Below are 16,728 nucleotides of genomic sequence, written 5' to 3'. Positions count from 1 at the left end.
CACACGAGTAATTTATATACAGTATACACGGGCCCCATAGACGTCATATACCAGAAGAGGTTACTCCTATCTTTTTTGACTAATTTAAAAGCACCTATAGCCCAGGCCTCGCCTTGCTGGTCAATACACACCTCGGGAACGCCCTCCCGATAGCGCTCAAATTCCTAAAAAACACCATATGCCAGAACAACTTTATCTCAGTTCTCTATTTCTCTGCTGGTGTTGCTAAATTTTTGACTAATTTAAAAGCATCTTTCAGCCCAGAGCCTCGCTCTTGCTAATCAATTACCCGTCTCAAGTACGCCGCCTTGAAAAACGGTCAAATTACTAAGTTCTAGTACTTTAAAACTGCTTCCCCGCCCGGACACCCGGATCTCCACCAGCGGCGTGAATATCCCAGATCACGCTTTTGGCTTTACTTAAAGTTCACAAGCTCCTGACGTTTAAATAGGAGGCAGCCGGTCCGCGACTCTACCTGCCAATTAATGCAGTAGAAGGCAATCACTCATAGATTACCTGGCCATTAAGGGCGTCCCAAGTGCCCTCGGTAGACCAAACCGAGCTTAACCATAACAACGCGTCCGTTGCATGTGGCGTCTGCCAAAACGCTGAACAACTGCATTCCTAGGGGCCGCGCCCCAGTCCTAAATTAAATTTACTTATTTTAAAAGCCTCACTGTGGGTACCCTGCCCTCCAGTTTAATTACCTGAGACCCAAAACCGCGTTTTTGCTACTCAATCAAAACCAAATTAACCCTACACTACCGATTGACTGGCTGGCATTCCCAGTCAACCCACATTTTTAACCTCTTAAACCGTATTTATTTATTTCCACACACCTTAAACCGTATTAACTTAAACACATAACTTCTTAACTCAAAATTCACCCCCAAAATGAACAACAATGAATTTAGTCAGACTACTATGCCCTATTTTAAAACTAATTAGTCAAGATCACTATGGACCAACGCCAGAAGCCCAGACTGAGTGAATATTATTTAATTAAATTTAGTTTTAACTTCCAATATAGCGCCTTTGGATAAAAATCAACAGGTGGCACTCACCTTTTCTTATGTCGCCTGGCGTCACTCAGATAGGCTGCTGGCCTTTGCCCCCTTTGTCACCTTCCCCGACGAGCTGCAGGTTGCAACTCCTCCCCACCCGGAGTTTCGGCACCAGATTGTTAAGGTTCGGTCGAGTTAGGGAAGAGAAGAAAGCAAGCCCAAGTCGAAGTAGGTGTCAAAAATAGTGATCTTTATTACACTCTGTGCACAAGAGTGGGAAAAGACAATTTGCAATCGAATCCTCTCGTCAACTGAAGCATCAGTCTCCTTATATTGCCTTTATGACATCACAGTTGGATCTTTACTGGAAATGATCTCAAATGATAACAATTCCCCGCCTATCCCAAAGTTTTCCCTTATATAGACATCAACTGCTACTCTTAAGAGAAAAACAAGTGTGTATTACATTGTGCATTTTGTGAAAGTGTATTTATCCGAAAAACTGTCCTCAGATGACCCTCCTATTATTACTAAGTGTGTAGGTGACCGTGCGTGTGTTACATAAGTGCGTGCATGTAAGCAGAGACCGGCGTACGTGCAAAATTACACGCAGGCCCGCCAGGGCCCAACAGGACTCGTGGATCTGTATAGTGTGACTGCTCTGCTCTAACATGCAACAACTTTATATAAACAGTCAGTGTGGATTAATATAAACAATCAATGTACATTAATATTTGCTCAAAGTAACACAGATGTAATTAAAAGATTATACTGTCAACAGATTCAACAATGGCAAATGAATAATCAATGATAACTGATTGTGAGAATACAAAATAAAATATCTCCTGATCACACAGTACAATGTGTCCCTGGTGTACTGGTATCTTTCCAGCTTCCCTTCACTGATGGTCAATTTGTCTCATCTAATTTCTTTCCTGTTCCTGTCCTACACTGACATTTGTTTTCTTCCACTTTCTTGTTCCCCTTCTGTATTTTTCTGTCCTTGTCTCATTTTCTAATTCTTTACTTCTTACTTTTTTTTCTCCTTGGTATGGTTTTTCATTTAAATATGACTTATACATCCTTTTGCTTGTTATTTTCATGTGATCTGTCTGCGCTCCATCCCGTTGCGTTGCTCAATTTCTCTGTCAATCTTTATCTCTTCCCCTCCTTACTCTTTGTCTGCTTCCTTGCCACATCAATGTTCTTCTGCTTTTTACTGTGTCACTCTTGCCTCATGTCACCTCATATCCTCCTTTTTTCTCCTTTATCCTGCTCGTTGTTCTTCTCTGTCCCTGTCTCGTCTCTTCTTCTTTCTCTCGCTTTCTTGTACTTCTTTTTTCCCTCTCTCTTATGCTGATCACAGAATTATTTCAAAGATGCCTGGAATATTTTTGACTGTGTGACAGTTCTGGGCAGCATTACAGACATCCTCGTTACTGAGCTTGGGGTAAGTACCAGATTTTGAGGTGTCTGTGTACAGATGTTTATGTTTTACACTCCTGTATTGAAAAGTCAAACTGGAAGCAAACAGATGTGATATTACATTAGCATGTTTCTTTCTTAAACAGGCATGACTGAGGTATGTTTGGTGAACTTCAGAATGTGTTTGTGGACTTTCACATCTGCCTCACCATCTAAAAAACATTAAGTAGACAAGACAAGGAGTAAGGAGAGAGCATGAGTTAGAGGCCAGTGTTGAGTTGCTCAGTCATGCATGAGTATCTCTTGAAAGTCTTATATAATTGTCCCAGTTGGTGGGATGGGAATACAGCCAACCAGTGCCGAGCCACTGACAGGCAGGAAGGCAGGAAGCATGCTGATTACCTATAGTGAGCCATAGCCTCTCCAAGCAGCCTTTTAGTTTGTTATAATATTAGGGTGGTCAGTGGGTGCATCAGTTTGCAACTGCATCAGAAGTACCTGAAACAACAACAGCATCAACAACATTATGGGTATATTAAGATCAATGATGAATGAGTGCCCTAGATTTGGTGTGCAGCATTACATTTTTGCTAAATATTGCACCAAATTGCCTGTAATGACACGCTGAACCAAGTAAACAAAATGAGTTAATTCAGTTTATTTAGGACCTGCATTCAGATTTTTCAAATGTTGTATTACCTCACTATGTCCATTAAGGAGATGAAATTGTGTGTCAGTGCATTTATTATGTGATGCATGAAACTGGGTTGAGCATCATTTGTGAAACACTTGTTCAATCCTAAAAATCTATTTAAACGTAGAACCCCAAAAATAGTACATTTGTATAAATCTACATACAGAAGGTAATCAGAGAGACTCAACCTAAAGCTAATATTTGAAGGTTGGTACAAATGTTCTTTGTATATTGTTGGGACATATTTTAAGAAAAGACTCTTGTTGCGTAAGAAGTAAACTCTGAATAACAGATGGTATTGATAGGAATACAGGGAGTGCAGAATTATTAGGCAAATGAGTATTTTGTCCACATCATCCTCTTCATGCATGTTGTCTTACTCCAAGCTGTATAGGCTTGAAAGCCTACTACCAATTAAGCATATTAGGTGATGTGCATCTCTGTAATGAGAAGGGGTGTGGTCTAATGACATCAACACCCTATATCAGGTGTGCATAATTATTAGGCAACGTCCTTTCCTTTGGCAAAATGGGTCAAAAGAAGGACTTGACAGGCTCAGAAAAGTCAAAAATAGTGAGATATCTTGCAGAGGGATGCAGCAGTCGCAAAATTGCAAAGCTTCTGAAGCGTGATCATCGAACAATCAAGCGTTTCATTCAAAATAGTCAACAGGGTCGCAAGAAGCGTGTGGAAAAACCAAGGCGCAAAATAACTGCCCATGAACTGAGAAAAGTCAAGCGTGCAGCTGCCAAGATGCCACTTGCACCCAGTTTGGCCATATTTCAGAGCTGCAACATCACTGGAGTGCCCAAAAGCACAAGGTGTGCAATACTCAGAGACATGGCCAAGGTAAGAAAGGCTGAAAGACGACCACCACTGAACAAGACACACAAGCTGAAACGTCAAGACTGATGAAATGAGAGTGAGTTTTTTGTTTGTTGCCTAATAATGCCTAATAATTATGCACAGTAATAGTCACCTGCACACACAGATAACCCCCTAAAATAGCTAAAACTAAAAACAAACTAAAAGCTACTTCCAAAAACATTCAGCTTTGATATTACTGAGTTTTTTGGGTTCATTGAGAACATGGTTGTTGTTCAATAATAAAATTATTCCTCAAAAATACAACTTGCCTAATAATTCTGCACTCCCTGTACATAATCTGTATTTAGGAGATGAAGCCATTTCTTGGACAGAATTAATTTAAGAAGAAATTCAAAAACTATCCCCAATAATGTTGAAGTCAGAGTTGTAGAGTATTTGCAGCTGTAACCAAGAATCAAGAGCCAATGTAACAATTACTACTGAAAGGCTTTTCTCTCTTTTTTTTAACAATTTATAATAATGCAATATAAGCCGTAATAAGTGGAGGCTGTGTGCTCTGTATATTTCTTGCCTCAACTACGTGGAAAATCCACCTACATTGCAAACATTACATTATTATAACCACCTCTGCTCTTCTTTGACAGTTGCATCATTACTATATATCACATGACTTTGGCAGTCAGTCCTATTGGGTGGTGTATGAGTTTTTGGTTACCTTGTATGTGGGTCACATCTTAGTACTGTAGCTTGCTTCATTAGAAAGGTTGAGAATTAGTGCCTTTCAAAGAGATGCCCTGTTGTCTCTCCACTCTAATGCCTCACCAATCTTACCATTATTATAAAAATATAGATCCCAATTGATTGAGTATGATTAGATGATTTCCTCTCCCCTGTGTTGTATTGTTTGTTTCTACCTGCCTGGATAGGAAAATCTTCTATTTCTGAGTTTGGTTTGATTTGACTTGTTTAGCTCCTGGTTATTTTTTTTTTTATTATTTATTTATTAGTTTATTTATTTATTAATTGGTACAGAGCGTGAATCTCTGTTCATTTGGTCTTGATTATTTCTACTCAAGATTTCATTCACTTATGTATCGACATACAGTCATGGATTTTTAGAATCCATGTATTTTCTTTTTTCATGCTGCCTTGATTCTTGGTATCAGCATTATGAATGTGTAAAATCTACAGACACTTACCTTTGTGCTAATTTCTCTTTGAATGACTGTTGATTTCTTTCTTGTTTTTATCTTTTCACATGCTTTCTTTAAATCGTCCTCAAACTTAACGACGATCTACTGTAATCTACTTCTCCAATCCCCTTCTCCCCTCAACACCTACTACTTGCTGTGATTCCATCCAATCAAAATGCACTATGATTCCTCTGTGTCCACCCATGACAACTGGCTTGGTCAATCTCTCTGGTTGTTCTTCGAACCAACCAATAATCCAAAAATTTGCTGCTATAAACCATAACTCTGCAACATCCACATGTAGATGGTTTGTAATTTTTTGGAGATCTTATTTTACTGCATGTGTTTCAGCTGCATCCCAGTCAACGTTCTGGCTCTGGAATGTGTACAGTTTGCTTGACTGCTTTGCTATGATCACTCTGAACCCTTAACTTGTACATTTGCGTTTGTTATCTCCCAGCTAGTCACTGTATATCTCCACAAGCGTGTGCTGAAATATATCCTTTACTCAACACTAATATTCGGTTTGTAAAGGATTGGGTTTTAGAAACTACAGTAGATGGTAAAATTTATCCACATATATGTATAAAAGTTGCTGGGAGAGTGTTTCTAGTAACAACATATTAAATCCAAAGCTTTGACAGTGGCAGGAAGAACAAGTGATGCATGTTGCCCATTGCATGCCACTGGCAGAAACCCCTGTACACACAGACACACACAGAAACATGCAGCAATGCAATATAAGCAGTAATTGAATAAAGCCTGCATGTGCTGATACCAGTTACTTTTGAGCACTTCACATCTCAACCTGCAGTCTAATAGATTTATCTGCTAAACTATGTACAGTTTATTAGTCACGTGTTCAGTCTGATGAGAGTGGAAAATGGTAACCTAAAGAAATTCACCTATGTAGTAATGACCTTTGTTGGTCCTTGAACCACCCTCTGCTCTTATTTGACAGTGACATCACTATTGTATGTCACATGACTTTGGCAGTCGGTCCTATTGGATGGTGCATGAGCTGCCGTTTTTGCTTGCCTTGCATTGGCTGCTTTGCCTTGTGTTTGGTTCACATCTGCATGCTGCGGCTTGCTTCATTTGAAACGTTGCATATTTTGCCTTCGGAGAATTAGTGCATTTGGTTGTCTTTCCAAGAAGTGTCCTGAAGTCCCTGCACTCTAACTCCTCACCAGTCCTAACACAATTACTAAAAACATATATCCCAATTGGATGAAACTGGTTAGATCTGGATGATTTCCTTTCCCCTGTGTTGTATGGTTTGATTCTACATTACTGGATATGAAAAGCTTGTTTGGAGCCTTGCTGATTTGAGTTTGGTTTGCTTTGACTTGTTTGGCTCCTGATATTTTTTATTATTATTTGTATTGAGTTTGAATCTTCTTTAATTTGGATTTGACTGTTTTTCTTCTCATTTTTTTTATTCGTCTGTAAGGAAGATTGCCTGCATAATTTGAAGTACGACTAACTATTTTCCTTCCCTTTCCATTCCCCAATCCCCCCTCTTGTTCCCTTTTCACAATCCTTTATTTCTGTTCTCTTTCCCTTGCTTTTCCCTTCCTCAACTCCCCCATTTCTCTGGTTATACTGTGGCTGTATTGTAGAATAATTTCATCAACCTAAGTTTCCTAAGGCTGTTCAGAGCAGCTCGTCTCATCAAACTGCTGAGACAGGGAGAAACCATCCGAATCTTGCTCTGGACCTTCGTTCAGTCTTTCAAGGTTTGCTTCCAATTATACAGCTTATTACCCTGAAAAATCACATGCATTGATATGTGTAGACGCTACATGTCAGTGCAGTGTATTCATTGTATAGATCCCTTCCTTTTACAAAAGAGGTTTTGGTGCAGTGCAAAAGTATATTAAAAAAAAGAATTTGATTTTGATTTGAACCTTATATTAAACTGTAAAACGTGTTGTTAAAAGGCATTATTCATTTTAAATTGGCTGCCAGCAATTCTTTTAGAGGAAGCTGCTCCTAACATTGGTAGCATTGTTGTGCTTAAAGGTACAGTGTACAGTGGGGCAAAAAAGTATTTAGTCAGCCACCGATTGTGCAAGTTCCCCCACTTAAAATGATGACAGAGGTCAGTAATTTGCACCAGAGGTACACTTCAACTGTGAGAGACAGAATGTGAAAAAAAAATCCATGAATTCACATGGTAGGATTTGTAAAGAATTTATACGTAAATCAGGGTGGAAAATAAGTATTTGGTCACCTCAAACAAGGAAAATCTCTGGCTCTCACAGACCTGTAACGTCTTCTGTAAGAAGCTTTTCTGTCCCCCACTCGTATGAATGGCACCTGTTTTAACTCATCATCTGTATAAAAGACACCTGTCCACAGCCTCAAACAGTCAGACTCCAAACTCCGCCATGGCCAAGACCAAAGAGCTTTCGAAGGACACCAGGAAAAGTATTGTAGACCTGCACCAGACTGGGAAGAGTGAATCTACAATAGGCAAGCAGCTTGGTGTGAAAAAATCAACTGTGGGAGCAATCATCAGAAAATGGAAGACATACAAGACCACTGATAATCTCCCTTGATCTGGGGCTCCACGCAAGATCTCATCCCGTGGGGTCAAAATGATCATGAGAACGGTGAGCAAAGATCCCAGAACCACACGGGGGGACCTGGTGAATGACCTGCAGAGAGCTGGGACCAAAGTAACAAAGGTCACCATCAGTAACACACTACAACGGCAGGGAATCAAATCCCGCAGTGCCAGACGTGTTCCGCTGCTGAAGCCAGTGCATGTCCAGGCCCTTCTGAAGTTTGCCAGAGAGCACATGGATGATACAGCAGAGGATTGGGAGAATGTCATGTGGTCAGATGAAACCAAAGTAGAACCTTTTGGTATAAACTCAACTCGTCGTGTTTGGAGGAAGAAGAATACTGAGTTGCATCCCAAGAACACCATACCTACTGTGAAGCATGGGGGTGGAAACATCATGCTATGGGGCTGTTTTTCTGCCAAGGGGACAGGACGACTGATCCGTGTTAAGGACAGAATGAATGGGGCCATGTATCGTGAGATTTTGAGCCAAAACCTCCTTCCATCAGTGAGAACTTTGAAGATGAAACGAGGCTGGGTCTTCCAACATGACAATGATCCAAAACACACCGCCCAGGCAACAAAGGAGTGGCTCCGTAAGAAGCATTTGAAAGTCCTGGAGTGGCCTAGCCAGTCTCCAGACCTCAACCCCATAGAAAATCTGTGGCGGGAGTTGAAAGTCCGTGTTGCTCGGCGACAGCCACAAAGCATTACTGCTCTCGAGAAGATCTGCATGGAGGAATGGGCCAAAATACCAGCTACTGTGTGTGCAAACCTGGTAAAGACCTATAGTAAACGTTTGACCTCTGTTATTGCCAACAAAGGTTATGTTACAAAGTATTGAGTTGTATTTTTGTTATTGACCAAATACTTATTTTCCACCCTGATTTACGAATAAATTCTTTACAAATCCTACCATGTGGATTCATGGATTTTTCTTTCACATTCTGTCTCTCACAGTTGAAGTGTACCTCTGGTGCAAATTACTGACCTCTGTCATCACTTTAAGTGGGGGAACTTGCACAATCGGTGGCTGACTAAATACTTTTTTGCCCCACTGTATGTGTATCATACAAAGGAGCCAAGAGAGGACGGAGGTCTTCATATTTATTTTCACTGCATGTTTGAGGTTAAACTTTTAACTTGGATTTCAAAACAATGGTTTTCAGAAATTTCTGGAGTCCATGGAGGGATTTTCATAAGACCAATAGAGGCACTTACAGTGGGGCAAAAAAGTATTTAGTCAGCCACCGATTGTGCAAGTTCCCCCACTTAAAATGATGACAGAGGTCAGTAATTTGCACCAGAGGTACACTTCAACTGTGAGAGACAGAATGTGAAAAAAAAAATCCATGAATCCACATGGTAGGATTTGTAAAGAATTTATTCGTAAATCAGGGTGGAAAATAAGTATTTGGTCAATAACAAAAATACAACTCAATATTTTGTAACATAACCTTTGTTGGCAATAACAGAGGTCAAACGTTTACTATAGGTCTTTACCAGGTTTGCACACACAGTAGCTGGTATTTTGGCCCATTCCTCCATGCAGATCTTCTCGAGAGCAGTGATGTTTTGTGGCTGTCGCCGAGCAACACGGACTTTCAACTCCCGCCACAGATTTTCTATGGGGTTGAGGTCTGGAGACTGGCTAGGCCACTCCAGGACTTTCAAATGCTTCTTACGGAGCCACTCCTTTGTTTCCCGGGCGGTGTGTTTTGGATCATTGTCATGTTGGAAGACCCAGCCTCGTTTCATCTTCAAAGTTCTCACTGATGGAAGGAGGTTTTGGCTCAAAATCTCACGATACATGGCCCCATTCATTCTGTCCTTAACACGGATCAGTCGTCCTGTCCCCTTGGCAGAAAAACAGCCCCATAGCATGATGTTTCCACCCCCATGCTTCACAGTAGGTATGGTGTTCTTGGGATGCAACTCAGTATTCTTCTTCCTCCAAACACGACGAGTTGAGTTTATACCAAAAAGTTCTACTTTGGTTTCATCTGACCACATGACATTCTCCCAATCCTCTGCTGTATCATCCATGTGCTCTCTGGCAAACTTCAGAAGGGCCTGGACATGCACTGGCTTCAGCAGCGGAACACGTCTGGCACTGCGGGATTTGATTCCCTGCCGTTGTAGTGTGTTACTGATGGTGACCTTTGTTACTTTGGTCCCAGCTCTCTGTAGGTCATTCACCAGGTCCCCCCGTGTGGTTCTGGGATCTTTGCTCACCGTTCTCATGATCAGTTTGACCCCACGGGATGAGATCTTGCGTGGAGCCCCAGATCGAGGGAGATTATCAGTGGTCTTGTATGTCTTCCATTTTCTGATGATTGCTCCCACAGTTGATTTTTTCACACCAAGCTGCTTGCCTATTGTAGATTCACTCTTCCCAGTCTGGTGCAGGTCTACAATACTTTTCCTGGTGTCCTTCGAAAGCTCTTTGGTCTTGGCCATGGCGGAGTTTGGAGTCTGACTGTTTGAGGCTGTGGACAGGTGTCTTTTATACAGATGATGAGTTCAAACAGGTGCCATTCATACAGGTAACGAGTGGGGGACAGAAAAGCTTCTTACAGAAGACGTTACAGGTCTGTGAGAGCCAGAGATTTTCCTTGTTTGAGGTGACCAAATTCTTATTTTCCACCCTGATTTACGAATAAATTCTTTACAAATCCTACCATGTGAATTCATGGATTTTTTTTTCACATTCTGTCTCTCACAGTTGAAGTGTACCTCTGGTGCAAATTACTGACCTCTGTCATCATTTTAAGTGGGGGAACTTGCACAATCGGTGGCTGACTAAATACTTTTTTGCCCCACTGTATTAATTGTGAGATATTCCACCAGGTGATAGATAGATAGATAGATAGATAGATAGATAGATAGATAGATAGATAGATAGATAGATAGATAGATGCAGGATCTAGCTTATTAGTTAACATTTATTGTGTCTCTTTTCAGGCATTGCCTTATGTTTGCCTCCTCATTGCCATGCTGTTTTTCATCTACGCCATCATTGGGATGCAGGTGGGTGAGAACCTCAACCTAAAACTTGCTCCAGTGCTGCTGGGATGCATTAAATATATTTTATAGTATAACTATAATGACGAGGAGTGCAGCATACTAAATGATAGTGAAAAGAGTGATCATATTTGGAGTATAATAGCAAGAGAAGGAACATTACAAAAATGTCAAAATGGGATTTATGTCTTAGTTTCAGATTGTTACTTATAATCTTTGTTCCTGTATGTTTTTGTGGCAAAAAAGACTAAATGTTCAGCGATCAACAACCATCGTCTAGTTTTCACTTTTAACAGTATCATTGTGTTTGACAGCTGTTTGGGAATATTGCAATTGAAGAAGTTGGAGACAGTGCCATCAACCAACATAACAACTTCAGGACCTTTGTAGAGGCTCTTATGCTTCTCTTTAGGTGCTTTTATATGTAACTCTGTAAACCTATAATATACATTTCCATGCATGCCCCAGTCTCTCTTGAGGTCATTCAATTCTGGATAGGTAAAATAATCTTTTTGTATGTTTGAAGGAGTGCAACGGGTGAGGCATGGCACGAGATCATGTTGGCGTGTCTTGGGGGTAAGGACTGTGACCTCAAGTCAGGGAATGTAGATCCAGATTGTGGCAGCCAGTTTGCCTACCTCTACTTTGTGTCGTTCATCTTCTTCTGTTCATTCTTGGTGAGCCCCCGGGTTATCCCAGTTACTGATCGACATAACATAATATAACATTACATGACACAACACAGTGCAATGCAATGTCACACAGCATGACAAAACACATTATAACATACACATAACTAGGGATGGCATAACACGACAGCACAACATAAGATGACTTGACAAAACTTAACATAACATCATGTGACCGATCATAACATCGTAACATAATGTATCACGATATAGTATATCATAACGTAACATGAAATACCACATTGTAACCTGACATATCGTAAAATTGCATGACATAACTTGGTATAACGTAATATGACATAATAAGACATAACAAGACTAACAATAACATAAAATTGTCCATCTTTTAGTTAAAGCTGATTAAGTAAATTAGCATTTCACGTCACAGCTATTAAACCAGTGATTTTGTGAAATCAGTGGCTGTTTGTAACTTTTTTTGTAACTTTTCTGTTTGTATGTGTGTCGCTGTGTGTGTTTGTGTGCATGCATGCGTAGATGCTGAATCTGTTTGTAGCTGTTATCATGGACAACTTTGAGTACCTGACTAGAGATTCATCCATACTAGGACCTCACCATTTGGATGAGTATGTCAGGATATGGGCGGAGTATGACCCTGCTGCCTGGTGAGTTATATAACGCCTATACTCAGGTGTAAAGAGGCACAAGCACAAGGAACAGATCTGTTTACACATGTAGTACTTGCACATATATTCATAAAATTATACTTTTAAGAGTTTGTACATACAACAACAAAGACACTATTTAAAACCTGATATTTAGACACCTTTAATGCATCTTTTTCTCTATATTTTAATAAGCTTGCCCACACAGAGAGACGCAAGAAGTTAAAGCGGCTACTTCTCCTTAATTTTGAGATTTTCTTTTCTTTTTTTGGTGTGAAGACTTTTTTTTAAAGTGATACAGTGAACAAGAGAATTGAACACATACAAGCATCGGCTTTTTAAAACATTAATTTACTAAAGAAATAGCTGCAAGGGGGCTGTAACGGATCTGAGTATAACCTCATCAGACATCTGGTTATCTCTCTCACACCGTACAACCCCTCCCACTCTGTCCTCGCCTTTATTGTAAACTCCCTTCACCCCTTCCTAACACTCTCCCTCTTCTGGAATCGGTATACTGTCAAAAACTTAACACGGCAACGTCTACACTCGAAACTGAAGCTTCCGTGTAGTCCAAATGTATATTGTAGACATGCTAAGTTTCATGGTATCTGTATTCCAGTGCCTGTGTTTTTCCCTCATGCCTTCCTATAGAATGCACTACTATAAATAGAAAATACAAATAATATGGTGTGCAATAAATATGCTGTGCACCATTTCTATTGTACAGTTGTGTTAGGATTGCCTTTCTTGAGACTAACATGCTATTTTTTAACCTCTAAGGAAACCAAGTAATAAACAAAGAAGAAGAAGAGAATACAATAAGAAGGCACTGTTTAGGACAACTTTAAACAGAATGTGCCATTCAGTTATGTTTCTGCTATTTCTGTATGTGCATGTAGAGTTTGTATAAGTGCATTCAAGTGATGTCGTAAGAGTCAGTTTTTACAGTTCTTCTATATTGTAAAGTATTTCCAGATACTGTGTTCTTGTCAATCTTGTATTCTTCCTCCCAATGTCCCCTCTTCTTTCTTGATGTGTGTGCCTGTGTGTGTGCGCGTGCATGTGTTTTTCTTGTGTGTGTGTGTGTGTGTGTGTGCGCGTGTTTGTTAACTCCCTGTATTCTTCTTGCAGCGGGCGCATACATTATAAGGACATGTACAGTTTATTACGAGTTATCGACCCGCCTCTTGGCTTAGGCAAGAAATGCCCCCATAGGGTGGCCTGCAAGGTTTGACTTCCATTCAAACAAAACTTCTTAAATCACTCTTGCTAGCCACAGCATCCAGGAATGGAGTGAATGCCGCTTTGTTTTCTTCTTCATTTCAACTTTACAACTTTGTTTCCACCATTATCGACTTGCATTCTGAACTGCCGAGAGAATGTGCGGGACAATGCAGACACCCAGAGAAGCATGCGAAATGCATTAACCGAAATAGGGAGGGGTAATTCACATCAAGGCGTTTTATCATGTTGGAAAAAATAATCTTTTTTTTTTTTTTAATATATGAGCATTTTTTTTCCTTTTGCTTGCTGTGGAGACATGGCTATAATGTAGCAAGCTACGGTCGCCCACTGTAGTGTTGCATTGTTCTTGGTTGTTGGGGGGTTGGGGGAACGACAGAAACTGCATTGACACTTCTTCCCTCACTCCTTCCTCTTCCTTTTCCTCTCCTGTCTGAGCAGGAGCAGCTTGGCGCCCGCTGTCAGGCTCTGCCTGTTCTGTTCTTGCACAGAATTATCTTCTGATACTACAAGAGGATATTTATTCCTTAAATTCTTCCTCTTGCTCGCCTCCCTATCCACTGTCATTTACCCTGTTCTCTGATATGACAACCTGTTAGAGAGTACTGTTACTCAAAGAGAAGCCACACAGCCAAAACAGTCTCTCCAAATCCTCCCAATAACCTTGTCTCTCTGTTGTTGTTTTTTTTTAAACATTGTTTCAGTCATCTCTCTCTCTCTCTCTTGCTTTCTGTCTATCTTTCTCTAAAATCTTTTCTGCTACTCTTTCACTCTCTCTCCATTGTATTTCTCCTTCTTGGAATATCTGCATCTCTCTCTTTCTTGTTAACGGGGTGGTGGCATGGCTGATGATGCAGTGGCAGGATCAGTTGCAGGGAAATGTATGACATGCTGAGGCACATGAGTCCTCCACTAGGCCTCGGGAAGAGGTGTCCAGCTCGGGTGGCCTACAAGGTCAGAAAGGCCCCCATCTTCACCCAAGTCTTCTATGGGTGATGTGGGTTTTTTGGGGGGGAAGGCTATCTAGAACAATGATTTAAATTATCAACGTGGTGTAAACTTTTAGTGTCATTGTTTCTTTGGTTCTGTTCCTGTTTCTTTTTGTGGAAAGTGGGGGTGGGCTGGTCGGTGTTGTGACGTTGTGTGGTGATGTGGGACTTGTGGGTGGAGGTAGCAGGATGGTTAGGTTGACGGGTTTAGATAAGGGGTCTGTATCCACAGGAGGGGATGACAAAGAGGGACCTTCTCAGCTCATTTGCACCGTGTACAGCTCACATACACAAAAGCACAAAAGGCACACACCTCACGATTAGTAGTGTCCTCGTTTAACTGTATAGATCAATGCTGTATGAAGACATTAAGACACCTATTAAGCAGATAAACGTGTCACACATGTAGGCACCCTTCAATACATACACTTACACAGAAGCATGCGTGTGCAGCAGGGCTTGGAAGGTCCATTAGACTTATGTCCTCTGACTCGTTCCATCCTGTGGATGAGGTAGACGCATACACAGAAACACACAGAAATAGGTCATATCAACCTACACAGATATTTTCTGTTACTTCTCATGGTAGAGAGAGCAGAAGGGCTTGTGTCAGTGATGTGTTTTCCTCAGAGAGCCTTTGGTTGCCATACAGAAGCAGTTCTTTTTCTGTCACCCTTCATGTAGCAGCTCCAAGCCCCCAAGCAGCCTTTTCTATCTGCAAGTCCAATCTTCTCTTTGTCCTTTGGTTCTGTCGTCAATGCAGTTCTATTCTGTTTCCAGCCCCCCCCCCCATTATCTCTGCATATTGCTCCCTTCTCCACACATGTACACTCCCTCACTTTCCCCCCTGCATGGCCAGTCCCCACCAACACCACCGCATCACTCCTGCACATGCCCTATTTGTCAAGTACAATACAGGTACAATGGATATCACGCAAACCGTTAGATTAAGAATATACTAAACATTAATAACACATTTACATTACATGCTACACGTGATCAGGTTAAAAAAAATCTTTTTCAGATTACTGTTAGCCTGAGGAGGCAGCAAGCCACACAATCTGTAGGCACAGACGATCACTCCATTGCTTTCTCCACCTCCCACTTCTCTTCCAGTAGAGCTGGGGCAAATAGTGCAGAGATTTTACATGATTTAAAGCTGCATGTGATTAAACACGTTTATCCGATTACATAAAAGAAGTCAAGATTGCTGACGTTGTGATCTGATACAATGTGCTATTTGACCCAAGCTTTTTAACTCTCTACTTTTCTGTTTTTTAATTGAACATTTTATGTTTAACACCCGCCATCATCCAACTTGGGCCTATAAACTTTCAAACTATGAGCCTCCTTCCTGAAATGTAAAAGTAAAAATACCAAAATGTATCCTGGTAGGTGTGCTTAGCATTCTATAATGCTTTTTATGCATGGTTGAGCATCTTTATCTTCTCTGATAAATATTACTAGATCCAAATTTATTTAGCATAAGTCTCAATTTGCTTTCCAGGCGAATCTAAATCTTAACTAGGACCTTCCATCCAGTCCACCTAATAGCTATCCTTTTAGTGTCGCTGCTTTTAACCCTTGATCTATTCTCTCCTGAAGAGAGACAGCATGGCTTTTCAGGCAGGACTGCTTGCTTTATTTTTTTTCCCTTTACAGACACAGCCAACTAAGTATGGCAGTGATTCCTTTTCTTTTTTTACATTACATTGTTTTGACTTTTATTTTTCTATTTTCGGTCACTTTTTCTCTTTATGTGCTCCAGCTCATAACCTATTGATTTTTCTTTCTCTATCATCTCTTTCCCTTAAGCTTTCCCTTTCAGTTCTTATTATATCTGTTTTCTGGCAGAAGAAATATTTCGCTTCACCTCATATTTCCTACACACGCCTGGATTATGTTCACCTGAAAAATCATTACGCGTCTTAGCACCAGAACAACGCTTCCATGGTGGGCTTTTTTTTTTGTTTTTGTTGTTGTTGTTGTTTTTTTTCCTCTTTTTCCACAGAACGCTGCTCTCTCTCACCTATTAACCCTTCGAGTCTATACCCATTTGTTCACACATTTGACATCAGAAAATGTCAGCGTAGCCTCATTGTCTACTATTTTTCTTAATGCCTCCGATAACAGCCACATTAAAGCAACTCACAAACTCATTTTAATGTCGCCAACAGAGGATGCTTTCTGTGTACAGCTGCACAGCTGCTTGTCCTGTGAGGCATATTGTGCCTGCATTGCATGCTGCATGGGGGTGGAACGCGCAAGAAGGATTTGGGGGGAAAGACGGATTAAAGGAGAGGCATATTTTTGGAATGTGGGGACGGGGGAGATGCATGGTGCGCTGCATGTCTTGGATGTCGCCGGGTTGTTGTCTTTTGTCACCAAACATGCATGAACATCACTCTGTTAGTTGATGTAAATCGTATTATTCGTGTGTGT

General features: G+C 40.8%; 1 protein-coding gene across 8 annotated transcripts in view; it reads left to right on the top strand.

Annotated features, from left to right (window-relative positions):
• cacna1aa (calcium channel, voltage-dependent, P/Q type, alpha 1A subunit, a) overlaps window positions 1-16,728 on the top strand; it is a 101,798-nt gene that overhangs the window by 68,420 nt on the left and 16,650 nt on the right. For all 8 annotated transcript variants that reach the window (XM_012921101.3, XM_012921102.3, XM_012921103.3 and 5 more), the window contains 7 exons: window positions 2,371-2,454; window positions 6,767-6,883; window positions 10,681-10,746; window positions 11,055-11,152; window positions 11,267-11,417; window positions 11,925-12,052; window positions 13,187-13,283. In XM_012921101.3, coding sequence (XP_012776555.1) covers window positions 2,371-2,454; window positions 6,767-6,883; window positions 10,681-10,746; window positions 11,055-11,152; window positions 11,267-11,417; window positions 11,925-12,052; window positions 13,187-13,283 — 741 coding nt within the window. The remainder of the gene's footprint in view (window positions 1-2,370; window positions 2,455-6,766; window positions 6,884-10,680; window positions 10,747-11,054; window positions 11,153-11,266; window positions 11,418-11,924; window positions 12,053-13,186; window positions 13,284-16,728) is intronic.

Source organism: Maylandia zebra, linkage group LG4 (assembly GCF_041146795.1).
Source record: "Maylandia zebra isolate NMK-2024a linkage group LG4, Mzebra_GT3a, whole genome shotgun sequence".
Classification (NCBI taxonomy): Eukaryota; Metazoa; Chordata; class Actinopteri; order Cichliformes; family Cichlidae; genus Maylandia; species Maylandia zebra.
The sequence above is the reverse complement of the archived record's forward strand: the minus strand, read 5'-3'. Positions and strand labels throughout refer to the sequence as shown.